At 37.7% G+C, this 27,749-nt stretch overlaps 1 protein-coding gene across 3 annotated transcripts in view; it reads left to right on the top strand.

Annotated features, from left to right (window-relative positions):
• The window catches only part of NNT (nicotinamide nucleotide transhydrogenase), a 92,180-nt gene that overhangs the window by 40,200 nt on the left and 24,231 nt on the right, over positions 1-27,749 (top strand). For all 3 annotated transcript variants that reach the window (XM_027520555.1, XM_027520557.1, XM_027520558.1), the window contains exons 8-18: positions 4,790-4,923; positions 5,195-5,386; positions 6,370-6,523; positions 9,490-9,651; positions 10,726-10,836; positions 11,783-11,928; positions 13,158-13,353; positions 16,796-17,029; positions 18,134-18,294; positions 19,860-20,039; positions 26,943-27,102. In XM_027520555.1, the coding sequence (XP_027376356.1) occupies positions 4,790-4,923; positions 5,195-5,386; positions 6,370-6,523; positions 9,490-9,651; positions 10,726-10,836; positions 11,783-11,928; positions 13,158-13,353; positions 16,796-17,029; positions 18,134-18,294; positions 19,860-20,039; positions 26,943-27,102 (1,830 nt within the window). The remainder of the gene's footprint in view (positions 1-4,789; positions 4,924-5,194; positions 5,387-6,369; positions 6,524-9,489; positions 9,652-10,725; positions 10,837-11,782; positions 11,929-13,157; positions 13,354-16,795; positions 17,030-18,133; positions 18,295-19,859; positions 20,040-26,942; positions 27,103-27,749) is intronic.

Here is a 27,749-nt window from a genome sequence, read left to right as displayed (position 1 = left end):
ACTCTTTTAAGTTTCCCCCTTAATATAATAAGTCATTAAGAACTCTCTATAAATATTTTAATGGTTTTGTTAGAATTTTCTTGTTTGAATGTACTGTATTTTATTTAACTGTTCTCCCAAAGTTAAGCTTTTTATGTATTTCCAGTTTTTGTCAATTAAAAATGATATACTACCATTTTTTTCTGCTTTATTCCTATATCTGTATTTTCAGTTATTTCCCCAGGATTAATCAAATCTGGGAAGTAGAATTAGTAGATGAATATTAGTATTTTTGGCAATTTGGTAAACACTTGATAAACTATGCTTTCCTGGAAGATTATGTAGTTCCTAATCTCATCAGTAGATCGTCCATTTCAGCAGTATTCAAGATTTTGTTGACTCTTTCACTTTGAGGGCAAAAATATATCCCATTCTTTGTACTTGCATTTCTTTTTCTTTCTTTTTTTAATATATTATTGTTTTAGATTGGATTATAATTGCTTTACAATGTTGTGTTAGTTTCTGCTATGCAACAACATAAATCAGTTATATGTGTGCATTTGTGCCTTCCCTCTTGAGCCTCCCTTCCGCCCCACCCCCCATCTTACCCCTTTAGGTCATCACAGAACACCCAGCTGAGCTCTCTGTGCTGTATAGGAGCTTCCAACCAGCTATCTGTTTTACGCATGGTAGTATATATATGTGTGTGTTCTCACATTTCTTTGGTTCTTACTGAGGGTGAACTGTTTTCATTGGGTTGTTACCTTTCTATTGAATTATCCATTTGCATTTGCTGCTCATTTATCTATTAGGATCTTAGTGTAGTGTTTTGTTTCTATTTGAATTTCCATGAACTTTTTATTGTATTAATTTTTGTCATGTTTATGTTCTTCTGAGGATAGTAATATATACCTTTTCATATTTAAATTTCTTGACATTTTCCTTTGTAATTTTTCCCATTGCTGAAATTCAAGAAGTACTTTTCAGTCTAAAGACAAGAGAGAGATTTACCAAGGATATCTTTTCTTCTTCTCTTTGTGGGGTGATTCTTTTATAATTAATTCTAACCTATAGAGTTCAGAGTTTAATTTGAAATAAATGTTAGGTTTGGGTGGATTTCCTCCTGAAAAGCTAGCTAATCATCTTATTAATTTTTGTTCTTTCCATTTTGTAATGCCACACTTAGCATTTATTACATTTTTGTCACAGTAGGCCATCAGGGTAAGATAGTATTTTGAAATATCCTTCTCAGTCTTTCCCTCTCTTGACCTAATCTTTTGAGGATTTGCTCATTTGGAATTTTTATGTACTATTCTGCTCCTCTTTTGGCTCTGTTTTTTCTCTTCTGTTTTTAATTTGCATTTCTGCACTTTTCAGAATTTTCAGTAAATTAGTCCACATGTGAGTTCTTAAAGACAGCTGCACTGTTACATTCATCATTGTATTCCCTGTAGCCCTTATTGAATTTTTAAAGCAATAACATTAAAGCAAGCTCTTCTAGAAAACTTGGGAGATAAGAAAAAGCATAAAGAAGAAAATAAATTAGTCTTACCCCTCAAAGATATCCTGATGTTGTTAAACATACTCTATAAATTTGCTAGGAACTATATACATGTGTACTTAGTCACTCAGTCGCGTCTGACTGTTTGTGACCCCATGGACTACAGCCTGCCAGGCTATCCTGTCCATGGAATTCTCCAGGCAATACTAGAGTGGGTTGCCATGTCCTCCTCCAGGGGATCTTCCTGACCCAGGAATCAAACTGGGGTCTCCTGCATTGCAGGTGAATTCTTTACCAGCTGAATTACCAGGGAAGCCCAGGAACTATATAGTATTTGTAGTATTTTGTGTGTGTGTGTGTGTGTGTGTGTGTGTGTGTGTGTGTGTGTGTGTGTATGCTTGAAACATTCATATATATGTGTATAATTCTATTTTTTACTAAATGGGAGCATCCTATACATACTGTTTTGTTGTGTACTTTTTACTTGTAATAATTCCATGTTTTTTTTAAACATTCCTCTGTGACTTTAAATATATTTTTTTGACTTACATTCCCATTATTTGGCTATATACTAAATAAAATATTTTATGTGAAAGAAAATGCTATTCTTTCAAAGAGATTGAATTTCAGAGTGATAATACGGTCAGACCACCTGTTATCTCTGTTGCAGCAAAAATATGTGTGTGTGTGTGAGCCACTGTAGAATGGCTTTGTGTAGGTTGAATAAGTAAAATCAAAGAAGAGAAATAGGTGGTACATTAGATGTTTTCTAGGGAGCCTAAATGGTTTTGGCCACTTGACATCTTATAAAGTGGGCAGCATTACAGATCCAGGGTCTGAGCTGTAGCTATAGTTATCTCAGAAGGAAGAAGGAATTCAGAATTTTGGGGGCAGGAGATGTTAGTTAGATGCCAAATCAAATTTGTGAGGTCAATGGTTGTAAAGTCGGTGCAGTTAGAAGTCAAAGGGGGTAGACCTGTATCTAAATTGGTTATAGCCAAAAGAGTAGTTTAAGGCATGTCAGCCTAAGACCAGAGGGCACAAGACAGGTGGGAGGAAAAACTGTGACAAACATGAGTCTGGTTAATAGAGATGAGGCTCTGTTAGATGGGGCTTAGTAGAGATGAGGCACTAGAAGTGAGTAGTGACGACAGTCAAATTTACCCCTTTAAATCTGCTCCCTTATGTGGAAGCAACTCTGTCACCCATAGCTTTAAATAACTGCAGAACTGAGCAGCATGACCTTTATTTTGGAGAGTCCTCAGATGTGTGTGGTTTGTATCCCCAGATTCCCATTGGACTGTAGCGTGGGAGCCTAGAGGAAAGGAATTCAAAATTCCAGAGAATTTTAAGAAGTAGTGAAGCCACCAGGACTTCTGGGAGTTGCCTTTGGGAAAGTGAAGTGAAATTCGTTCCGTCGTGCCTGACTCTTTGCGACCCCCATGGACTTCTCCAGGCCAGAATACTGGAATGGGTAGCCTTTCTCTTCTCCAGGGGATCTTCCCAACCCAGGGGTTGAACCCAGGTCTCCTGCATTGCAGGCAGATTCTTTACCATCTGAGCCACCAGGGAAGCCCAAGAATACTGGAGTGGGTAGCCTATCCCTTCTCTAGGGGATCATCCCAACCCAGGAACCGAACAGGAGGTGTCCTGCATTGCAGGCGGATTCTTTACCAACTGAGCTATCAGGGAAGCAAAGACCTCCGCATTCTTGCTCCTTTCCACGGGGACTCAGAAGAGAGCCCCAGATCTTCCCTAACAAACCAGTATGGTTGGAGCAGACAGACCACTGGAGCAGTAATGAGAAGGAATGCTAGGCAGAGTGCTTCAGCTGGGGGAGAAAGGCCTTCAGTCACAGGAGACTTAGGAGTTGGGCTTGATCTTGGAAGTGTTAAGTTTGCATTGAGAAAGGAGGTACAACCACTTGTATCTTTATAGCTGTTTTTTTCACATGTGCTACAAAGAAAGGTTATTTTTCTTTTTCAAATCACATGTATTCCAGTCAAATAGTCTGAAAAACAGATTATTATAATGAAAATTTTACTTTTAGTTGATTTCCATTTATAAAATTGACAGTGTTTTTACTAAAATTCACTCAGAGTTGAAAACTTTCAGAAGAAGAAATAATTAGCCTATTAGCTCTCTGCTTTCCGATAGTCAGTCTCACAAGTTCATGCCCTTTTTCTTTTGGCTTAGATATTTACATTGTTTTGTGAAACTTGAACAAGATATTATACCCACCATGGGAGCCCCTGTTGAACATACTGATGGATGTATGTTAGCTTGAAAAATCCTTGTGTTCGGTGCTTTATCCTCTATGTAAGAATTAGTATATAATTTAAAGTGTGAAATACCTCGTGAAGAGTATGCTCCGTGAGAACACGGATCTTTTCTGTTTATCTACCAGTAAATTCCCAGCACCAGTCATGGAACTCGACTCAACAGAGGTACAGAATAAATACTTTCATTGAGTGGGAATAAAAATGTATGGGTGATTTCTAAGATTTTTTGGAGTTCTGGTATTCTGTTATTTCCATATCATGGTACTCCTCTGTCTCTTCTCGAAGTTATCCTGTATTAAATTAAGGTTCCCAAGTGGTGCTAGTAGTAAAGAACCTGTCTGCCAACGCAGGAGACATAAGAGATGTGGGGTTCGATCCTTGGGTTGGGAAGATCACCTGGAGGAGGGCAACCCACTCCAATATACTTGCCTGGAGAAACCCCTTGGACAGAGGAGCCTGGCGGGCTACAGTCCATGGCGTCACAAAGAGTTGGACATGACTGAGGCGACTTGGCACGCACAGCACAATATAGTATGTGGGAAAATCTGGTGACATCGGTTCAGATGACTGGAAATACTATGTTGGAATTCATAGATTACTACTGAATATTCCCTTGACATTTGTGATGTTTATGAACTGTCCAATTTGCATGCACACAGTTTCCTTACTAGCTTGTTTATTATGCATTTACAAAAAATAGGCAAAATGTTGATTTTTTTTTTTCTCACAAGTGGAGCTGGGTGTAAACCAGCTGGAAAGAGCAGTGCTAGTTGAGGTTTCTGTGGTTAGCAGATGGCAAGTATTGTTTGCTAGTTCAGTGGGTCCTTCCTGCCCACTGGCTTTGCGGCTCATGCTCATCCCATTTCTTCCTTAGGTGACCAGCCTTACCTTTGTTATGAGCTTTAAGGGGTTTCTTGAAAGGGTTCAATTTGTGAGTATTCAGAGACTACCATAATAATTAGAATATAGAGTTTTAAAAACTCATCATATGCTTTATACTGTTTTCTGTTTTCTTTGGTTTTACTAGGTAAAAAAGCTCCCATTTTGTTTAATAAAGAAATGATTGAGTCCATGAAGGAAGGTTCAGTTGTTGTGGATTTAGCTGCTGAGGCTGGCGGAAATTTTGAAACTACCAAGCCAGGAGAACTTTATGTTCATAAGGTATAGCTCAGAGCTTCCTCTTGCTATGATCCTGATCCTTCATCTTTTAGTGATTTGTGAGAGGGTGTTTGTTGCTTTAAATATTGAGAGAAACTGAGGCTGGAAATTTTCTAAAATTAAAAGTAGTCACATTTAAAGCTCTTTTTGAAATATGTGTTCATGTGTATATAAAGATGTATAATTTCAAAACTTAGCCTTGGCTGAGAATTGTCCTGGAAAGAATGTGAGCGTTTAGTAATAGACCTTTCTGACTGTATTTTTATTCATTTAGGGAATTACTCACATAGGCTACACAGACCTTCCCAGCCGAATGGCCACTCAGGCCAGCACCCTGTATTCCAACAACATCACCAAGCTTCTGAAGGCCATCAGCCCAGACAAAGATAATTTTTACTTTGAAGTGAAAGATGACTTTGACTTTGGTACAATGGGTCACGTCATTAGAGGAACCGTAGTGATGAAGGTGAGTAAAGAGATCTATTCCTTCCTGTGTTTTCATTTTGCATTTGTTCTAGGATTTTTGTTTATGGAAGAATCCTATAGCAATGTGTTGGGTTTATGCCAATAAAAATTATTTAAAAATCCAGAACAACTTAAAGAAAAATATTGCAGATATACATGTGACTCACCTAAAAAAATAGGAGAAGGCAATGGCACCCCACTCCAGTACTCTTGCTTGGAAAATCCCATGGGCGGAGGAGCCTGGTGGGCTGCAGTCCATGGGGTCGCTAAGAGTCGGACACGACTGAACGACTTTGCTTTCACTTTTCACTTTCATGCATTGGAGAAGGAAATGGCAACCCACTCCAGTGTTATTGCCTGGAGAATCCCAGGAACAGGGGAGCCTGGTGGGCTGCCATCTATAGGGTCTCACAGAGTCGGACATGACTGAAGCGACTTAGCAGCAGCAGCACCTAAAATATGTATTGCTTTTGAAAAACAGAAAACAAACAAAACCCCCAAAACTGAATAAAGTAAAAATGAAACATTCCCCCACCTATCTTCTTTTAAGTTCTGTTTTCTTCCTTATATGTTCTTGTACATCTATGTGTGTTTTCGTACACAGCCATTATATATTTACGTACATGTATGTAGTGCTAATGGTAAAGAACCTACCTGCCGATACAGGAGACATAAGAGAAGTGGGTTCAATCCCTGGGTCAGGAAGATCCTCTGGAGGAGGGCATGGCAACCCACTTTGCCTGGAGAATCCCATGGACAGCGGAGCCTGGTGGGCTGTAGTCCGTAGGGTCACAGAGAGTCGGACATGACTGATGGAAGTGACTTAACATGCATGCACATGTTATATATTTATATAAAGTGATGTTATAAATTATATGAACTTCTATATTTATTTAAAATTGTTTTTCAAAGAGTTTTTCTGCAACACTGAATTGACTGAATGCTGGATGGTTTAAAAAGTACTGTTCTTCTAATTTCTGTTAGGATGGCCAAGTGATTTTCCCTGCTCCCACACCGAAAAATATTCCTCAAGGTGCCCCAGTAAAACAGAAGACAGTGGCAGAGCTGGAGGCTGAAAAAGCAGCTACTATCACGCCCTTCAGGAAGACGATGACATCGGCTTCTGTCTATACAGCAGGTAAGGGTTCCTTTTATGAAGATTTAGACTTCTTTGAATTATGACTGTATTATGTGAGTAATGTATTCACTGTCAAAGTTAGTAAATGAAATGCAGTTGTCATTCATTGGATTCTCAGGACTTGACCTTGTTAGAAGCAGTTTTCACATGTGACATGTCACCAGTCCCACCTCTGTGGACTTGGAGACTGCATTGTCCACTCTCAGAGAGCAGGCACGGGGGTAAATGCTGGAATGAACAAGTGAGAAATAATACATAGGTGGTTAATACTTTTCTTTTATAAAAAACATTTAAAATATAATTTTTAATGTTTTTATATATATATACCAAATATAAAGAGTAATGATGTATGTCAGATTGTGTTGTTATAAAGTTCATCTAAATGTGGTTATTGATTTATTTTTTGTGGTTTATAAAACATCACTTGTGATTATCTGCATCTCTGGGTAAGATGGGGGGACCAAATATTTGCTTTTAAGAATAAACAGTAAGTTATTCATCTAGTAAAAAAAATTCAGTTTTTATCTCTTTCTTTATAGTTTAACATAGATTCTTCATTTTCCAGTTAATCTTCATGAAGACACTAAAGAATTGTCATAAAATAGTGATAAATATTCATTCTGGCTATGAATTGTTAGAACTTGAAATATGGAAAGTTGATTTTAAGTTGGTTTCTGTCTCATAGAATGAGTTAAAAATGTTTAGATCTGTGAGAGCCAAAATACAAACAAAAGCAAACTATAAAGAATTAAAGACTGGTACCAAGCACACAGAATTCTTGTAGCCTCAGCATTCTCCAAATTCCCATGTGAGGCCAGATGTTTTAAGCTAAATATGTAACTTTCCTTGAATAAAGAGCAAGTTTCAGCAAAATGACTGAGAAAGCCTTTAGTTGTGAATATTATGAATAGATGGAGCAGTGTCCCTACTTGCACTTACTTATTAAAAAGAAGGAACCATATAATTGTGTTGTACAAGGAGAGTATGGTCAGTAGGTTGTAAATTTCCATTTCTCTTTGGGATTCATAAGGAAATGTAGTGAGATATAACAATGATTTATTTTTCTAGGTTTCTCTTATGTTTATTGAGTCAAAGTTTATTGCGTTTTAATAGATGTGACAGTGGCATATCCTAGTGAATAAAGGGATGGCCTTCTATTTATTTTTTTGTACCCTAAAAGTTCCTCCTTTATAATAAAGCCAAGTGTTTTTCTTGAACACTTCTACCATATGTTAGAATCTATTTTACTAGCTTTCTTCAAAAAATGTGATTTGCTTTTTTTCCTTTTTTTTTTCTGTTTTTCTTTTTCCTTTATCATAGAGACTGAATGTAGTATATTTGACATTAATGAATGTCAAATGAAAAGACTTTAGTTTATTAAATAGTTAATAAGAAACCTTCAGCTGAGGAGTTTCTATCTTAGATGGCCAACACAGTTGATTGCAGGTGATGAGAACTTACTGCTTCATAACTAATGTGGGCATTTAGTGAGTGCTAGGGCATCATGCTAAACACTTCACATGCCTTAGCTCATTTATTCCTTATAAGAACTCAGTGAATTCGGGATATTATTATTTTCTTTTTCTAGATGAAGACAGAAAGGATTAATAATGTTACAGAGAATACTGGAGCACAGAGAGGTTAAATAAGTTACCTAAGATCACACAGCTAGCAAGCAGTAGAGCCAGAATTTGAACCAGGCAGCCTGGCTTAAGAAAACATATCCTTAAATATAACCCTGCACAGATTCTCTGATGTTTAACTGAAGCTCAAAACAATATTCTATCTTACTCTCCCTCCAGATGGTTAACAGGCCATTCATGGGAGCCCTGGAAGTCTTATATGTGGGTAGGGAAATAAAACTGCATAAACTTCCCTAGGGGTCCAATGGTTAAGACTCCACACTTATACTGAAGGGAACACTGGTTCAGTCCCTGCTTGGGGAGCTAAGATCATGGGGAACTATGTCATGTGGGGTGTCCAATAAACAAAAAAAATTTAAAACTACAGTCTTACTGAATAATTTAAAGTAACTTGTCAGTTGCTAATGTTTCAGCTTTGCCACTTGTAAAGAAATAGTCCATATCAAGGGGAAAACGTACCTTATTCAAGGAAGTTAAATTCCAGCATCCTGGTCATCCATTATGATTTGGTTTTCACTGACCGCTAGGTAACCCTTTCTTCTGTTGCAGAACAGCCATCCACATGTTTGCTGTTAGGAAAGGTGATAATTAAAGATGTATGTTGAGAGCTGAGTGTTTGTATTCTGCACATTCTTAATTTAATTTGTATTTTTTTCCCTTTTTCTTTGTAAAATCCTGTTTGCTGACTTGGTATTGAGGCTGGAGCTGACTGCCCTGGCCAGCAGTCCAGTCCAGATTCAGGAGCTATTGCAAAACTTCTGTCCCGGGTGGGTGGAAGCCATATGTTTTGGGGAGGTGCTGGAGTGAATGAAACCCTTCCTAATCTTTTAAAATCCCTCTTCCCAGCCAAATCTGAGAGTGACATGAAGTGGGCCTCCCCAAAGTCTGTCTTATAAAGGTTGTGTCTTGCCCAAGTAGCAAATGCTTTGGTAGATCCTTTATAGGCCTATAATTCTGGAATAAAAACACTTGTATAAACACATGTGGCATCGTCAATGAAAGTTAAAGCAGAGAAGAGGACAAGTTATGCAGAGGAAAATGTGCAAATTATTATTAAGGTGACTCATAAATTTTACTAGATGTTTACAATTTATTTTAGGGGATGGTGGTGGTGGTCAGGAAGTTGAGTTTTGCTCACAATACCTTTAACTCACTTTTACCTCCCTTCCCAATAAGGAAATGTCTTTAAAAAAAAAACTCATTTGCAAGGGTGTGGAATTTTAAAGCCTTGACTATGCCACATGTTTGTGTGTGGGTGTGCGTGTGCTTTTAATCCTCCTGAGAGAACTGGATGTGAGCTCACACTCTTTTCTGTTTCTCCAGGTCTCACTGGGATACTAGGTTTGGGCATCGCGGCTCCCAATTTAGCCTTTTCCCAGATGGTGACCACCTTCGGCTTGGCTGGCATTGTGGGCTACCATACTGTCTGGGGAGTGACTCCTGCTCTCCACTCACCGCTAATGTCTGTGACTAATGCAATCTCAGGTTTGTTCCCCTCTTGTTTTCCCTCATCTTAGGTTTTCAAGGGCTTGTTCAACTCACACAGTGCTTTCCATGAGGTTGATAAAGTCTGTGTTTCCAAATTGTAGGGCTTGGCATCGTGGTGGTGGTTGTGGTGACTTGGGCTCCCAGAGGTGGAGGGGTGGGGTTTGGAAGTAAGAAGCCAGGGAAGTGTGTCAAGCCTTTGGGCTGCCCCCATTTCAAGCAGGGCAGAGCCACTGTTTCTTCTTTCATTTATGATTTCCTTTAAAGAGAAGCAGTGTTTCACAGGAGCATGATGGTTCATGCAGTAGTGCACACGGCTCTTCCCAAGACTGTTCTCTGTGGTCCCTAGCGATGGCTCAGATCTGAGGAATGAGACCCACATTGGACAGATATGGGAGCTGCTGGCTAGGAAACCTCATGGCCCTGGTGAGCATCTCTTGCCACAAGCGTACGTAGCTTTCAGGATCTCCACCAGTGAGGTGAAAGTCACTCAGTCGTGTCCAACTCTTTGCAACCCCATGGACTGTAGCCCGCCAGGATCCTCTGTCCATGGAATTCTCCAGGCAAGAATACTGGAGTGGGTTGTCATTCCCTTCTCCAGGGGATCTTCCCAACCTAGGAATCGAACCCAGGTCTCCCACACTGCAGGCGGATTCTTTACCGTCTGAGCCACCAGGAAATCTCCACCGGGAACAAATCCAATTCCAAGAAGTACTCTACTCAGGAAAGCCCAAAGCTGTGGCTCTCACCGTCATATTTAGTTCATGTATAGCATTTTCCAGTTCGGATGCTTCGTATCCAGCAGAGGTCCCTTTTCACCACAAGTAATGTCATCTAATAACATCATTGCTTTATATCTTTATCAGGGGAACAGAGCTAGAAAGTTTAAGGTTAAAATTCTTATGCAAAAAGAGAGAATGTTGTGTCAACTTTTTGCCCACGAAAGTACTTCAGTGAGAATGTGTGTGGGAGCTTTCTCCTTCATGGTGCGTGTGCTTGTGAGGTTTGTCCCCGATGACATTTGCTTTGGCAGCGTGATTGTTTCTGTTTACCACGTGCGTGCTTTCTTCCCAGGGTTGACTGCAGTCGGTGGGTTGGTGCTGATGGGAGGACACTTGTATCCTTCCACAACTTCTCAGGGCCTTGCTGCTCTTGCCACGTTCATATCCTCAGTCAACATTGCAGGTACGAGGACGGGGAAAGAACCCAGAGTGCTGTTTTTGGTGGAGATACGAGAAACAAATATAAAATGATATATATTTGTTACAATATATATATTAAATATATAAAATAAACATTCTGATTTTAAGAATTTAATCATGCCTTTTAAAAAATGTTTCACTCAGATTATAAATGCTCTATGTGAAGGGGAATTGGTTATTTTTGCCCATTGCTAATTTTTAGAAACTATTTGATAAAAGAGCCACCCCTACCCCTGAGTGCTCCAAAACAAATAAAATGATGTCTTGCTTCAGGTTAACTGGAAGGTTATTGCATGCATAGTTTTGAATTAAGCTGAGTTAGATCTATCACCATAGTCGGCCATGACTGAAGTGACTTAGCAGCAGTAGCAGCAGCAGATCTATCACCATAGCATCTTTAAATAAGTATAATTTTAGATAAAACTTTAGCCTTTTGCCTTATCCTGTCCCATGTTCCTGAAAACTGAAAGCCTAGCACATGACTTGTGTATGAAACCCATTTGATGCTGTTTTGTAGCTAAAAATTCTTTAATGTGTCCAGCAGACCTAGTACTTGCTGACATGGTATTTTTTAAAACCACTTATTCTAGGGTTTAACAAATAGAATAACCTATAAGAAAAAAAATACTGGCCTTTTGATCTTTTACTTTCCTGAGCTATTTGAATACCTTGTTTATTTCTAGTCATGTGGAAATAGTTGGTTCTGTGCTCTGATAGCAGATTTTCTTCCTGAATGTCTCTAGGGTTCCCCCTTCAATGTAACTGGCTGGAATGATAGAATAACTTCTAATTTTGAGGTTTTAAAATATTAACTTAAAATGGTAGTTATTCCTAGATGATAAAGGTATGCTTAACATAGAAAAATTGTAGCGCTTTAAAAATTATGTTGCTTAAGATACCTCTTTTTGTTTTATGTTTACTTTGATAAGGTGGCTTTCTGGTGACTCAGAGAATGCTGGACATGTTCAAGCGTCCCACTGACCCTCCGGAGTATAATTACCTGTATCTGCTTCCTGCTGGTACCTTTGTTGGGGGATATTTAGCCTCCCTCTACAGTGGTTATAACATTGAACAGGTGAGAATCTCTTTTGAAAGCTTTTTTTTGGTACTATGTCTTCGTCCTGGTGAGATTACCATTACCAAACTTCTAATTCCACTAATCAAATACGACAGTAACTCTTGAAGCATCTTGATCAAATAGAACATTCTCATCCTCTTAAGAATCAGGACCCTGGATTCTAGAGGCAGTTTTGCCCGCTAACTCTGCAAATATGGCTTTATCTGTTTGTCCCTACATTTTTCCACATGTAAAAAGAGTCAAGAAGGTTATAAGTGTCCTTTTTATGTACCTAGCTGGATTGTTGTGGGGATACAGTGAAATAATCAGTTAAGAACTTGAAAATTTTTTGTTAAAATACTGTCAGTCCTTTTCCTATTTATTTATTTCCTCTATGGATCTGGCAGATGTTATGCCAGCGCATTTAAAAAAGAAAATTTTTAAATGAATGCTGAGTAGGAAAACAGAAATAATCAAGTTGAACTTTGGAAAGTTCCGTATCTAAATATAATTTATAATAGAGATTCAGCTTTGTTCTGAACTCAGTCATACCTTTCTTTTCAATGACTATTTTAGAGTGCAGCCTCTCTGACAGCTGAAAAATCATGTCTCCCTTAGTTTCTGCTGTTTGTAACACGTATTTGTTGAATGAACACAGTCTTTGAGAAGAGTTAGAGCAGTGAGTCAGGGAGATTTATGTCAGCATCCCAGATTTGCTATTTAATGATCATTTGCCCTTAGAAAAATTATGTAGCCTCTTTATGCATTGATTTTCTTTTATAAAATGAGGATGATGATTCTCTCCTCCTGTGACTCTCATGAGACTGGGTTATAACTTATGCAGCGTATATAGCATGGTCTCTGGCACTTACAGCCTCACGGGGTTGGCTCCCTTATAACAGTGGGTCACGTCTAGATCCCATAATAACTCCATTTAAATTTAAATGCATACTTTTATATGCATTTGTATGCTATCAAGTCCAGAAGAAATCAGTGTACGTAAATGGTTTAATTGCAAGTACAATTTAAAGTATTTAGTATGTTAATATCCCCAATGGATAGGAATATATATTGAAATATTAAAAGAATAGATCATATTGGCTCTTTTAACTTTAAAATTGTCTGACTTTAAAATTGTCCTTAGAAATGTCTTTAGAGAATCATGTTTCCTTGAAGTTGTTTTTAAGCTGATGGACTGAAAGTTTTTGATAACTTCTCTCTCTGTTTCCTCCTTTTCCTTTGAAAAGATTATGTACCTGGGCTCCGGTCTTTGCTGTGTTGGTGCCCTGGCCGGGCTTTCCACCCAGGGGACTGCACGTCTTGGCAATGCCCTGGGCATGATTGGGGTGGCTGGAGGCTTGGCAGCCACCCTCGGAGGCCTAAAACCATGTCCAGAATTGTTAGCTCAGATGTCTGGAGCAATGGCTTTGGGCGGTACCATTGGTAAGCACTTGTGGGTTCTGCCTTTATATAAACGCATGCCCTTTGAATACCTGAAGGCAGTTAGGCTCAGAGATTTAGGAATATGTTGTTAGGAGTAAGAACTTTTACTTGCACTTCAGTTTCTGAATATATATGTATCTGTTTGAAGCCTATATTGATAAAGGAATTAAGTTGCCTATTATGGAAGTTGCTTCAGTAAATATTTTGGCAAAAGTCATCACAGTTGGTATTATAATTGTCATTCAGAAATAAACATTTTAAAACATCGAGTAATATGAACTGTGTCACAAAAGTGGGCTAAGAAGTGCCTTTACTCAGTTCTTGTTTTCCTTTACTGACTGTTCCTTTAGCTGATAATACAACAGGAGATTAGAATACTTGTATGTGTGTACTGTCTGTAGGCTCATGTTTTATTCTGCTGGGTTTAAATAACAGCAGACGATCCGCCTTCAGACGTGTTAAAAACACGGAAAACATGTGCCAGCAGAAAAACCACTGTTTTAATTTTATTCAGTGGTGTGTTGTGGTTGATTGTTAAATTTTCAGGAATCTTTTGAACTGGTTGTTAGCACAGCCATTATAAAAAATTAAATTATATAAACTTAAAACTAAATGAATTAGAAACAAAGGTAATAATCCTGAATACTCATGACTTTCTAATGAATTAACTAGCTTTTATTATCTCCCGGAGAAGGCGATGGCACCCCACTCCAGTACTTTTGCCTGGAAAATCCCATGGATGGAGGAGCCTGGTAGGCTGCAGTCCATGGGGTTGCAAAGAGGCGGACACGACTGAGCGACTTCACTTTCACTTTTCACTTTCATGCATTGGAGAAAGAAATGGCAACCCACTCCAGTGTTCTTGCCTGGAGAATCCCAGGGACGGGGGAGCCTGGTGGGCTGCTGTCTCTGGGGTCGCACAGAGTCGGACACGACTGAAGTGACTTAGCAGCAGTAGCAGTATTATCTCCACTTTTGAGATTATCCATGTGTCTTATGTCTGTGTGGTAGAAATACTATGTAATTATGGGCTTCTGTGCATCTTTTCCTGAATCCATATTTAATGCCTTCACATTGTAGCTTCAGATCAGCCATGGCACTTGTATTTACACCATATAGGTCAACAAATGCTACAAATCTGGGATTCATTTACTGTTTTGTTGATTGTCCAGACCTAAGAAAGTGATGGAGAAAATGTTAATGCAGTTTAAACTTAAATGTGTGTTTTGTCTGTAGCCATTATATTGTGAATTGCACAAAAAAATTGAATATTTTTCTAGTATTTGGAAACTATTTTCAGATTCAGCGGAATTCCCACTCACATGGTTGACAGTGAGTGAAGCTCTTATATGCACCTCGTTGTTTCACTGTCATTTTATTTGTTAAACAAAAATCTCAACCAGCATTCATGTGGGAACTATACTCATTCATCAGTTGTAAACACTAGGTTGGCTGCAGGTACCAGAGTTTGGCAAAAATCAACAAAAGCATTTGGTGAAAGTCAATTGGCTAGATGAAGCTTACAATAAAGAATATTGTATATATTTTTATTTTTTGAAACTTGTGTACCACGTACCTATTTATAAGTAAAAACTCCTGTATTTACACACACACACTTTTTTTAAAAAACCTAAAGTTGGTTTATTTAAGTATAAAATCGACAATATTCTAAGATTGGGAAGAGTAATACAAATATATGTATAATTATACATATATAATTGTATATATCATTTCAGTGGATAAGAAAGTAATGACTTAGACCTACAGCTATTAAAAAGGTAATAAAAAGATAAACTATATTAAAGGTAATAAAATAGTGTTATGCATAATTTTATAACTATATATTCCCAAGAATGATATAGGCTGAGATTTTAAAATTTATAGTAAAGATTTACATCTATTGAAATTGAAACAAAAAAGCATTCTTTCAGAAAAGTTCATAGTTTTACTAGTGAATTTTCCTAAATAGTTAAGGGAAAAATGAAACACCATTTTTACATGAATCTTTTTTGAGAATAGGAAAAAGGAGCATTCTCTAATCTATTAATTTTTTAACTTATTTTGTATTGTGTATAGTTAATTAACAATGTTGTGGTAGTGTTAGGTGAACAGTGAAGGGACTCGGCCATACATACACGTTTCCATTTTCCCCCCAACTCGCCTCCCATCCAGGCACACACACCTGTTTTTATCCTGGGAGGCTGGTGGTTGAAGACTTAGCAGCACAGCTTTAGCTTTACGTCTCCTGTTTTATTTCTCTGGGAAAGCGGTGCATACTTTCTTACAGTCCCTGGAAAGGCACTTGAAGGAAAATGCTTGTGCTGTAGGTTCATGGCAGGAAAACCTTTAGATGTGGTCTTTGCAAATATTATGAGCCCAAGTCCTCTGTATCATCTACCTGTAGCCAGGTAACTCCTTCAGTCTCCTGGTTTGGTTGTTTTCTATTCAGATATTTGCATTTCATTACCTTTGGACTTGGCTTCCTTCTGCCCACCTGAAAACCTAGGCTGCCTGCATTCTAGGGGTTTCTTGTGTGCTAAGGGGCAAGTGATGCCTAATAGGGAAGGGAGCCTAGGCTGTTCATGCAGTGGGGAGAATTTAAGGGGTTTAGTTGGAACTTTAAGTAATCTGAAGAAGCATTAGTCCAGGGGAGTGTTCAGACTTTGTAAGGAGAAGTTGATGTTATGTGTTTGGGTTCTTTGGAGTTGGCATTGATGAGGTGGTTGAAAGAACCGGCTATATGAAAGGCTATTTAAGCCAATGTTCTTGCCTGGATAGTCCTGTAAGAGAGTATTTTCCTAGGAAGTAGATACTTATTAATGAAAGTGATAGATAACCTTAGTGTTGCCTTTTTTTAAATTGAGGAATAATTGACATATAATATTATACTAGTTTCAGATATACAACATAATGATTTGATATATACATATATATATTGCAAAATGATCGCTGCAAAAAGTCTGTATAACATTTGTCACCATACATAAATTTTGTTTTTCTTTTATGAGGACTTTTAAGATCTACTCTCTTGGCACCTTTCAAATCTGCAATATAGCTTTGTTATTAACTGTAGTCAGCATGCTGTGCATTCCATCCCCAGGACTTACTCATTTTATACTGGGAAGTTTGTACCTTTTGATGCCATTCACCCATTCTTCCCACCCCTTACCTCCTGCCTCTGGCAGTCACCAATTTGTTCTCTGTATCTATGAGCTTCTTTGTTTGTTTAGATTCCACATATAAGTGAGATCATATGGTATTTGTCTGTCTCTGTCTGGCTTATTTCACTTAGCATAATGCCCTAAAGGTCCATTCATGTTGTTCCAGTGACAAGATTTCCTTCTTTCGTGTAGCCAAGTAATATTTAATTGTGGGCTTTATTGGATTATTTCTCAAAGGTCTGTCATGCTTTAATTTTTCTTTGACTTTTATTTCCTGACAGGATTGACAATTGCGAAACGCATCCAGATTTCGGATTTACCTCAGTTAGTTGCTGCTTTCCACAGTTTAGTGGGATTGGCAGCTGTGCTTACGTGCATAGCTGAGTACATCATAGAATATCCACATTTCGCTACGGATGCAGCAGCCAACCTTACCAAGATCGTGGCCTACCTCGGTACTTACATTGGTGGGGTGACCTTCAGTGGGTCTCTGGTTGCCTATGGAAAATTGCAGGGTAAGTGATCGAGTGTAACATGGAGGTGAATATCTGTTGTTTAGGGTGTTCAGGGGTCCATTTCAATTTCAGAAAATGGCTTAGTAGTAGAACCTACTAGGCGAAGAGTATTTGTATGACTCTGGGAAACACTATGAAGGTTTTTTTCTCAAGAAAGATGCTTCTCTTTATTGGTCTTTACAGATCTCACAAAGCTTTGAAGCCAAGGCTTCTGGAGACAGCTCATGGAGGAAACTAGTGCACAGAAATTTGCCTACAGGGACTAGTTGATATTTGATGATACATATGAACAGAATGCCATCTTCATAATTTTTGGTTAGACATGCCTGTATAGCATTCACAGAAATGAACTTTGTAGATTTCCCAGAATAGAGAGAGGCTTATTGAATAAATTTGTATGATTAGTATACAGTACTTACTTTGAAAACAAATACACATTTTAGAGGTTTAGTGTGGCAGCTTTGGCAACCATTAAAGCCAATCATGAAAATAGAAGTGGAAGGAAAAAAAAAACAAAACTCTGATAGCTGCTTTCAGTGTTTTCATGAAAACACGAGTCTCTGGAAAAACAGGTTTGTGGTTTAAAAACCTGGTCTTGCCTCTCAGTAATCAAGTCATTAGAATTAAATGGGGAACACCGTGAAACTTAAAAATCACAGGCTTAATGCCTATGATATGTTCTGTCTTTAAAAGCAGCAAACAAGGACCCTTCTCCCTTGGGCTCAGTTGATAGAATCAGAAAAACGAATGGTCTAAGACTCAGTTTTGAAGTTTCAAATAAATAAGACCACACTTAACTTCTGTCTTGGTCATATGGGGAAGAAAAATCACTTTTCATGATTCCATGACAAAGAGTAATGAACTTGTGTGATCAAAGGAGAGTTAAGCTGAGCCGTACTTTTCCCACCTCCATTAATGTGTATGTGTAAGAACTCTAATATATGTTTTCATGTTTTAGTAGCTGGTGATACGAAGTGCTGTTTTAAGTAGTATGTTTTTATCCTAATATTACATCTTGTAGCTTATGATTAAACGACTTAAGACTGTTTGAGGGGATTTCTTGGGACACGTCTTAGGTTCTGATGGCCCCATCTTCTGCCCTAGGAATCCTGAAGTCCGCCCCTCTCCTGCTCCCTGGGAGGCACCTCCTCAATGCAGGCCTGCTGGCTGGTAGCGTGGGTGGGATCATCCCCTTCATGATGGACCCCAGCTTCACCACTGGCATCACCTGTCTGGGCTCTGTGTCAGCCCTCTCTGCTGTCATGGTAAGAGGTCAGAGACGGAAAGCACGTTCTTAATGAGGAACTAAGTATTTTATTAGGTTACAGTCTAACCTTATTTCTGTCTCTTCAAGACCCCTGATGGAATAAAAATGTTTTAATATGCTGTTATGTGTTCATCTTCGTAGAGTTTGAACAATATAGAAAAGTGTAAGAATAAAATCCCCCTTCTCTTCACTTATTCACTCCTGTCCAGACTGTCACATGTGACACCTTTATCGCTCTGGGGTCTTTTTACTCGATCAGTGTGTTGGTCAATAGGAGTTTAAAGAGCCAAGGGTTTCAGTTCTGTTCGTCAGGTGCCTGCTGTGTGGCAAGCCCTCAAACAAGTGTCAGAGAGACCCTGCCCATTGGTTGCTCTCACATTTGCTGGAAGCTCTGATATTAAGCCAAATAGTCATATAAAGTGAAATGCATTTATCAAACCCTGTGTGTTCAGTAGGGGAGTTCAGAGAAACCTCCTAGGGTAGGTTGGTCTTCTTCTTCCTCTCTGATTATTGCATTTAGTATGTGGGTACATAGAGTATTCTGTGAGTCTGTATGTCACAATTTAGCATTCTGTTATAGCAGTGTATGGCGCTGCTGTATTAGCTCTGTGTCGTTCATGGATTACTTCATGTTTGTCTAGTATACTCTTAGTGTATTCTTCAATGACGAAGTTTATGTTAAAAATTTAAAAAGTCATCTATGGTGCTTAGCCCAAAGTTAGACATATAGTAATGGCTTCAGTTTAGTTCAGTCGCTCAGTCGTGTCCGACTCTTTGCGACCCCATGGACTGCAGCACGCCAGGCTTCCCTGTCCATCACCAACTCCCAGAGCTTGCTCAAACTCATGTCCATCAAGTTGGTGATGCCATCCAACCATCTCATCTTCTGTCGTCCCTTCATTTTATATGATTGTTTAGCTTGATAGCAGAGCTTCCATCAAGTGTGAGAGCAACTAATGGGCAAGGTCTCTTTGACACTTGTTTTATTTTAGAGGGCTTGTCACACAGCAGGCACCGGTGAACAGAACTGAAACCCTTGTCTCTTTAAATTCCTATTGACCGAAACATTGATCCAGTGAGAAGACCCCAGAGCAATAAACGTGTCACGTGACAGTTGGGACAGGAGTGAGTAATTGCTTAGTCACCCAAAACTGTACCCTCAGATTTTCAAACCAAATAAGACTGGGCTTGTATTTGAGTTTTAGCTGCTTCTCTTGGCACCAATAGGACCCTCCCTGCTCATCAGCTAAAGTCATAAAAAATGTAACATCAACTCAGTGCTATTACTTTTTTCCAAGTGTAGACCCCTCTCCAATTTCTGCCTGCTCATGGTTAGTGCCTCTTAGGATTTGGGGATCTTTTTTTGCAGGTGGAAAACATGGTTCAGTGTTTTCACTTTTATATCTGTAGGAGAGTTGGTCTGATAGGGGTCATTCCCAGGCATGGAATTTACATGTAAATATATTAATTGGAAAACTGGAATGATTATGAACCACAGTGCTCAGTGTCAGAGGTTCCTTTGCAATGCGTGAATTTTGAATTCCACTCTGGTTTTTGTCCTAGGGTGTGACTCTGACGGCTGCCATTGGGGGTGCCGACATGCCGGTGGTCATCACTGTGCTGAACAGCTACTCAGGCTGGGCCCTGTGTGCAGAGGGTTTCCTGCTCAACAACAATCTGCTGACCATTGTGGGTGCGCTTATTGGCTCCTCGGGCGCAATCCTGTCCTACATCATGTGTGTGGTAAGGAAGCAGCCAGTGAAGGAGAAGGAAATACTGTTCTGAAAATCAGGACCTGTCTGTTATTTCTTTTATTTGCAGTAGAAATGACCGTGTCAGTTCTTTTTCTCTCTAGCAGAAATATTGGAGGGTTTCGTTTCAATGAATTTTCCAGACTGCTTGTAAAGTACCTGAGTGTAGATAATTTATAAAATTAAATATCAAGACAAAAATCTTCTAACTTCATCTGGTGATTAAAACACTTAAGATTTAATTTTTTAATTTTTTCTTTGTGTATTACAGATCTCTGTATTTACTTGTCTGATCATATTGTATATTGTGTGTTAGTTGCTCAGTTGTGTCTGACTCTTTGCGACCCCGTGGGCTGTAGCCCCCCAGGCTCCTCTGTCCATAGGATTTATATTTAATTTTTTTAATCTTCCAAGTGATAGTCTTGCTGCTTATATTAAAAATGCTGTTTAAATACTGTTTTTAGGGTTTCGTACTAATCTATCGTATGGATATTCAAGATTTAATTTTCCCCCCATGCTTTACCTTTAGTGTTGTTTGATATTTCTTTCTTGTACATAAGTACATTTTTGGCATTTCTGATTTTTGTCTTAGGATGATTCCTAGAAGTGAAAGGGTGTGCTCATTTTTTGGGCTTTGTCTTCTTTTTGTCATGTGGTTTCCAGAAAGCTTACTGCAATTTACACTCTTATCTTGAAGTTTTGTGGTCAGCATGGTTTGAAAAAAAAAAATTAATAAGACAGATACTTCCTAGCTTCTTTTTTGTTTCGAATTCTCTTCTTAATGGCGAGAAGATAACCTGCAAATATGAAGTTTTGACTAAAGCACTTTTTCAAATGATAGCTATCATTCTCTAAATAATGGTTTTGAATGGCTGTGAAAGGACGAGCATGAAACTGGGTAAAGTCAGGATTGCCTTTATACCGATTGATCCTTCAGGCAGAAAAATGGCTCCACCTTCATTCTTTTATTAGAAGTTTAAAAGCCCTTATTTTACAACTCAGAATTTCTCTTATGTTTTAATTTAAAATTGAATGCTAAAATTATCTTTTCATAATAAAAAAATTGGGTTTCTTTGGACATACTTTGAGTACAAAAATTTGAAAGCCTCAGTTCAAAACCAGCTGAGAGGTTTCAAAATATAATCCTTCAAGTTGTTCAAGGAGTTTGGAAAGGTATTTCTTATTGGAAGAGTGTCAGGCTTTGGAGTATTTCTTTTAAAGCAAATGTTTATAAAGCAGCACAATTTATTCAGTTGTATTAGAAATAGTTTTCTTGCTTCATTTGGTAAATCTGAATGACCAGCAGGGGGCAGCAGATTGTCACTAATACTTAAAACTTACTGTGTGTGTGCTCAGTTGAGTCCTCTTTGCGGCCCCACAGACTCTGGCATGCCAGGCTTCTCTGTCTATGGACTTTTCCAGGCAAGAATACTGAAGTGGTTGCCACTTCTTACTACAGGGGATCTTCCTGACTCAGGGATTGAACCTGCATTTCTTGCGTCTCCTGCATTGGCAGGCAGATTCTTTACCCCTAGCACCACCTGGGAAGTCCCACTTAAACTTATGGTTGATGTCAAATACTAATTTTAAAATTAAGTGGGAGGATTTGAATTTTTACAAGGCCAGTGGGGAGAGGAAGGGGGACTTGTATATAGTTCTTGAAAAGTCAGCATGGGTACCTTCTAATCTTTATTCTTTTTCTCTTAAATGGTTTTCCTTGTTGTTCACTCACCCAGTCGTGTCCAACTCTTTGTGACTCCATGGACAGCAGCACACCAGGCCTCTCTTTCCCTCACCATGTCTTGAAGTTTGCCCAAGTTCATGTTCATTGCATTGGTGATGCCATCCAGCCATCTCATCCTTTGACGCCCCTTTCTCCTTATATCCTCAATCTTTCCTAGCATCAGGGACTTTTCCAATGAGTCGGCTGTTCGCATCAGATGACCAGAATACTGGGGCTTCAGCGTCAGTCCTTCCAATGACTATTCAGGGTTAATTTCCCTTAAGATTGACTGGTTTAATCTCCTTGCTGTCCAAGGGACTTTCAGGAATCTTCTCCAGCACCACAGTTGGGTTCTTAAATTTATCAGCAGTATTCCCCAAATTTCTGTGTCTTTTATTTCCTCTCTTTTTCCCTGTACACTTAGTTTCTTCTGTTGTTATAGTAACTATAATAACTTTTGAAATAGCATTTCTATAGCTTTAACTAGAATAAGGTACAAAAGGCACTTGTTGAAAGTACTCTTTTCTACATGTGTTTCCGCAGTTATATCTGTCTCTTTGTTGTTTTTCAGTCACGTCAGGTGGCCAAAGTATTGGAGCTTCAGATTGAGCGTCAGTCCTTCCAATGTACTTCTGCAATTATGTCATCTTTCTCTAAATTTTTATCTGTTCTTTCATATTTATTGACCCGTTTCTGCTGTTCTTTTCTATTTTCACTGCCTCAGGCATGGCATTTACTGTCAGCATACCTCAGATATTTTTTAATACTTGTATTATATATAAGGCTAACAAGGTCTCATAGCTGTCTGTGACCGTAGAAATCACACTGGGTTAGATTGCTACTCTATAATAGCAAATTATAGTAATTTGGAATCAAGAACAGTTGAAGCTTTAATTTTTTAAAAATATTATTTGATTACAAAAATAAAGGATATTTAATGAAACATCTTTCATTAAAAAAAAAAGAAAATAGAAAAGGATAAATAAATATATAAAATAATCTACAATCCCATTACCACTTAACTGTTAACATTAGTCTTAATTCTTACCTTTTTTCATATGTACATGTTTAAATACCTTCTATGTTAACATTTAGTTTTCTTACCAATACATTTTAGTGTCGACGTATTATTATATCACAAAGATATATCATAATTTATTTATCCAAGTCCGTGAGAGTAGTTGTTTTTAACTTTTTTTTTTTTTGCTGCAGTGTTCCTCCTTAGGCATCATGGATTATTTTCTTAGCTCAAATTTCTGTGAGTACAATTACTTGACCAAAGGGAGTAAGATTTTTTTGTTTGCTGTAGATATTGATAAGTTGATCTTCAAAGGACATTCCAGTCAAAGCTCCCACCAGTGATGTGTGGGGTGCTTGTTTTACTGCTCACTGTCCATTCCTATGACTTCTTGCAAAACAAACAAGATAACAAAAACACGCCTGCCACGTTTTGTATTTCAAAAGTACAAATTTCCTTTCCTTCTCAATTTTCCTACTCTCTGACTTTTCGTATTAATTTTCATTGATTCTTAGCTTTATTATAAGAAATTGCTTATTTCTTATAATAAGCAATTAGTTTTTTATAAGAAATGGTTTCTCCATGGCTTGTGCTTAGCAGCTTAGAGTGGTTCATAATAATAATAAAAGTGAAATAGCTGCTTGTAATTGGATGTAGTATACTATGCTGGGTGCTTTACGAATATTGACTCCTAATTCTCAAACTAGTTCTGGAGGTAGGAAATATTCTCATTTTACAGGGAAGCTATTTTAAGACACCGTTTATGATTTGCCTTTGTGTTTGTGGAGCCTGCCCTCGCACCTGGCACATTCAAGTGAATATAGCAGTTTTAAAATGAATGTTTTATTAGCTTATTTCCCAGTTAGAAATCCTCTTCGAGAAGTTATGGTAGCAGAAATACTACCTTTTATCAATATCTGTTAATATTACTAGTATGTTTACCTTCATAATTTTATCATTTATTGAAGGAAAAATCCAAACCAGAGTGGAGTGGTGGAGTGGTTTTATTATGGGAGAGGGGATGGAATGGACCCTAAGTGTAACCATCATCCTGAAAATTGAATATTTGTTCTGACAAAGAAGTTTTTTGGGTATCCTCTGAGTGTAATTCTTGGTTACATGACACCCAATATTATAAAAACTAGAAAATGTCAAAAGTGTCCAAATAGCCAGTTCAAATAAATGATTTGCTTTATATCCAAAGGTCATAGAGACATTAACCTCTTTATGATTTTATAGTTCATTTACTTGAGATAGTGTCTAAATTAGGGTTTGGGATATAGAGGGCTTACAAAAATGCAACAGCATTCTCAGACTAAATTCTCTGGTTTGTGTACTTTGCTGCTTGTTTCCAAATGAAAATAAAGCAGAATGAAGTAAATGAAAGCCAAACCAAAAATAATTTTTTTTTTGCCTTGTGATCAACTAATTAGCACCTACAAAGCATTGAAATGAGGGGATGCTAGTCAATGGTATACATGTTATTTTTGCTTTGGTTTTGTTTATTTTATGATCTTCCTTTGTTTTCATATTTATTTCTTAGTTTGCTTAGAATTATGTGAATTAAGCATCTCTTTAATGTAGCATACAATGTTCATTACGGGGCTTAATAACTTAAAAGGGGCAGTCCTGGACAGTGTTGCAAATGCTTTGTCTTGGAACTTGGGAACTCTTCAGGCTGTGGATCAGTGGTCACAGGGTAGTCTCATCAGTCTTAAGCAAGCAAAAAAAAAAAAAAAAAAATTAAAAAAGGAAACAAAACAAAGCCCTAAACCCTAAACGTTTATTGGAAATATGATGTTGCAATGGTAAATTCAGAGATGAAGTTTGATTTAGTTTTTAAGAGACCATGTGGAATTAGTGTAATGGTGATATAATTGAGGATATGTGTTTAACAAGTTGACTTTGATTGTTAAATTACTGTGTGGTTCCCTATTTTTTCTTGTAAGATACCATCGGAAGTGGGTACACACTAATTAAATATTCTCAGAAATTCTTTCCTTCTCCTCTATTCAGCTTTATAGGAAGAAAAGAAGGGCTCCTTTTAAGCCAAGTGAGAGTAAATTGGTCATATTCTTCTACATCCTATTCCTCTGTCATCTGTCTGTTTATAGGGCTATGTGATGGAGGTGATAGAGCCTTTTTGTACATTTCACTAAAAGAAAATTATAGCAGAGATATTTTAGTGTTTGAAATTGTTCTTTGAAACCATTTTTAAGGGCAAAAATTGATAGAACACATTTCTAGTAATTTAGTTTCAAAATCCTGTGATTCAAAACTGGAAAGGATTTGTAAGAATCAGCAGATGTTGAATGTTTGGGAAGTTTCAGATATGGCTGTTTGGATTTTCATTCAACCTTGGATTTAAGTAGAGGAGGTTGTGTTAAGAATTTGAAACTTCATGTTGGATTAGGATGAAGAACTTAAAAGCATCACTTTAATTTTTCTCTGATCCTCTTATCTGTTAGTAATATGCATAAGCATATTCTAAGCTTTATTTTATATGTAATAGTCTTAGACAAATTTACCAGACTCTGGGCTCTGTAAATGTGAATGTCTGATAAATGAGGTTAGGTCAAAGGAACAACTTAAAAATTCTGACTTTTTGATCCACATCTTTGAAACATAAGTGAGCCTCTCCTCTCCTCTTCTCTTTTCCTGCCTTCACTCTGTCCCACTTCAGCAGTTTATGTAAATCTCTCTCCTAAGGTGGTAGCAGGCTGGCCTATCTTTAGATGAGTTTTTTTTTTTTTTCCCCTCTGACGTATTACTTATCACTGAAAGTCTCCAGGTGCTTTTTGCTCTTTAATAATAAAGGATTGTCTTTTTTTAAAAAGTATAGTTTGACACTTGTATAGCTTTAAAATAGTATAAATGATGGATCAATGATATGTTTATTCAAACCCTTAAAATAAGGTTTAATTGTTTGTAATTTTTTTATGAAATGATATCAGTTTTGATCATTTAGGATGACTACTTTGATCATGTATAGTGTTCTGAAAATGCTTTTGATTACTAAAAACATCCAGCTTCTGGTCTTTTATTTCTGTCATTTTTTTTACCACCACACCTCTCGAGATCTGCAGACAGTTTTCAAATCCGTTATTGTCACATGGTCCAGGTGTGTTTGTATGGTACGTTGTTCAGTTCAGTCGCTCAGTTGTGTCCGACTCTTTGCAATACCATGAACCGCAGCACTCCAGGTTGGATGATTGTAAATGAGCATCCAATAAATGCCTCCTGCTTACTTTTTCCTTAGATGGTTTTACTAGTTAAAAGGTGGGTATAAATTTTAGTGAAGCAGGGTATAAACTTACTCATTTACCTTTTGGAAGTGAACTGTTTAAAAAGGCTAATGATGAATCCAGTCACTTCTGTTCTTGCTTCTTGGAGCTGTAGGTGCTTTGAAAAGTGTCAACTCCTTCACTTTTTTTCTTGACGGCAGAGGGCAGCAGACTTCTAAATGATAGGGGTCTCTATCCTTTGATTCTTCCCTGTTGCCTCTTGACAGCTTGAACTTGTAGCAGAGTTCACGTGAGATATTGGTAGGTAGAGTCACCTTGTAAAATTTCTATAGCCTTCATTCTCTTTTACTCAGGTGAAATACATGCCAATATGGAGATAGAACTTGCTTAGTCAGTAGACAGATAAGAATGACTAGATCAGAGTTTTTAGGCCTTCTCTGGTGGCTCAGATGGTAAAGAATCTGCCTACAATGACGGAGACCCAGGTTTGATACCTGGGTCAGGAAGATGCCATGGAGAAGGGAATGGCTACCCACTCCAGTATTCTTGCCTGGAGCCTGATGGGCTACAGTTCATGTCGTTGCTAAGAGTTGGACATGACTGAGCAACTAGCACTTTTTAAATATATATGTTAAAGTCACTGGTAATTTTCCATTAAATGCCTTTCTAAAATTTATTTTTGTGGAAAATATATCAGTGTGAAGTTGATTTTGTAGAAAACAATGATGTGATTTCCCAGATGTCTTTTTATCATTTAAGTTTTTGAAATAATTTTCAGACACTCGATCAAATTTATTTGGTTAAAATGTTTTAGGTGATCAAGTAAACGTCTTTAATTGACTCTGACTATCGTATTCACAGAAAATTTATGTGGATTAAATTTTCACAGCTGATAATTTTGCTCTCCAGGCAATGAATCGCTCCCTGGCTAATGTGATTCTTGGAGGCTATGGTACCACTTCAACAGCTGGTGGAAAACCCATGGAAATTTCTGGCACGCATACAGAAATCAACCTTGACAATGCAATTGACATGATTCGAGAAGCTAATAGCATTATTATTACTCCAGGTAAAAAACCAAAACCTGAAAGCAAACAACCTGTAATCACTTAAAGTAATTTCTTGTAATAGGAAAAATCAAATTGGAACTTACTCATTTTTGAAAATATAATGGAAATTTAGAAGCAACCCTGTGATTACTAAGTGAATAGTTCTGGAATTCTTGGCTTAGGTTAATAGTTTGGGAATCATATAGAGATTTTATAAATTGAGGTAGTAGATTCTACCTGTGTTTTTCTGTGATTCAGTATAAAATGTTTAAGTCATCGTTGAGTCTTGGTTATTTTTTTTCTCATTGATAAATTTTGGGCCTATGTCAGGATTAGATAGTATATGAAAGTGTTCAACTCACTCAGTAAAGGTTGGTAAATGTTAATATCTTTCTTTCTAAAAGTAAATATTTAAAAAAATCATTGAAAATCATGTGATTTCCAACAAGATGAGGTAACAAGTCCAGTATAAAGGACTTGGTCTAGAAGTCAAAACACCTTACTTCTGTTTTTCATTTTGCCTCTAATAATTGACATGTGGCCCAAGTCAGTTCGTCTCCCCAAGCTTCAATTTCCTGAGGCTTAGCCCAGTACTTCTTTACTTATCAAAGAATGCCATTGCATTTATTACAGGCAATAAATACATTGATTTCAGATTAGAATTTTA

This window comes from Bos indicus x Bos taurus, chromosome 20, assembly GCF_003369695.1.
Source record: "Bos indicus x Bos taurus breed Angus x Brahman F1 hybrid chromosome 20, Bos_hybrid_MaternalHap_v2.0, whole genome shotgun sequence".
Classification (NCBI taxonomy): domain Eukaryota; kingdom Metazoa; phylum Chordata; class Mammalia; order Artiodactyla; family Bovidae; genus Bos; species Bos indicus x Bos taurus.
This window is presented reverse-complemented; position numbering and strand designations above follow the sequence as displayed.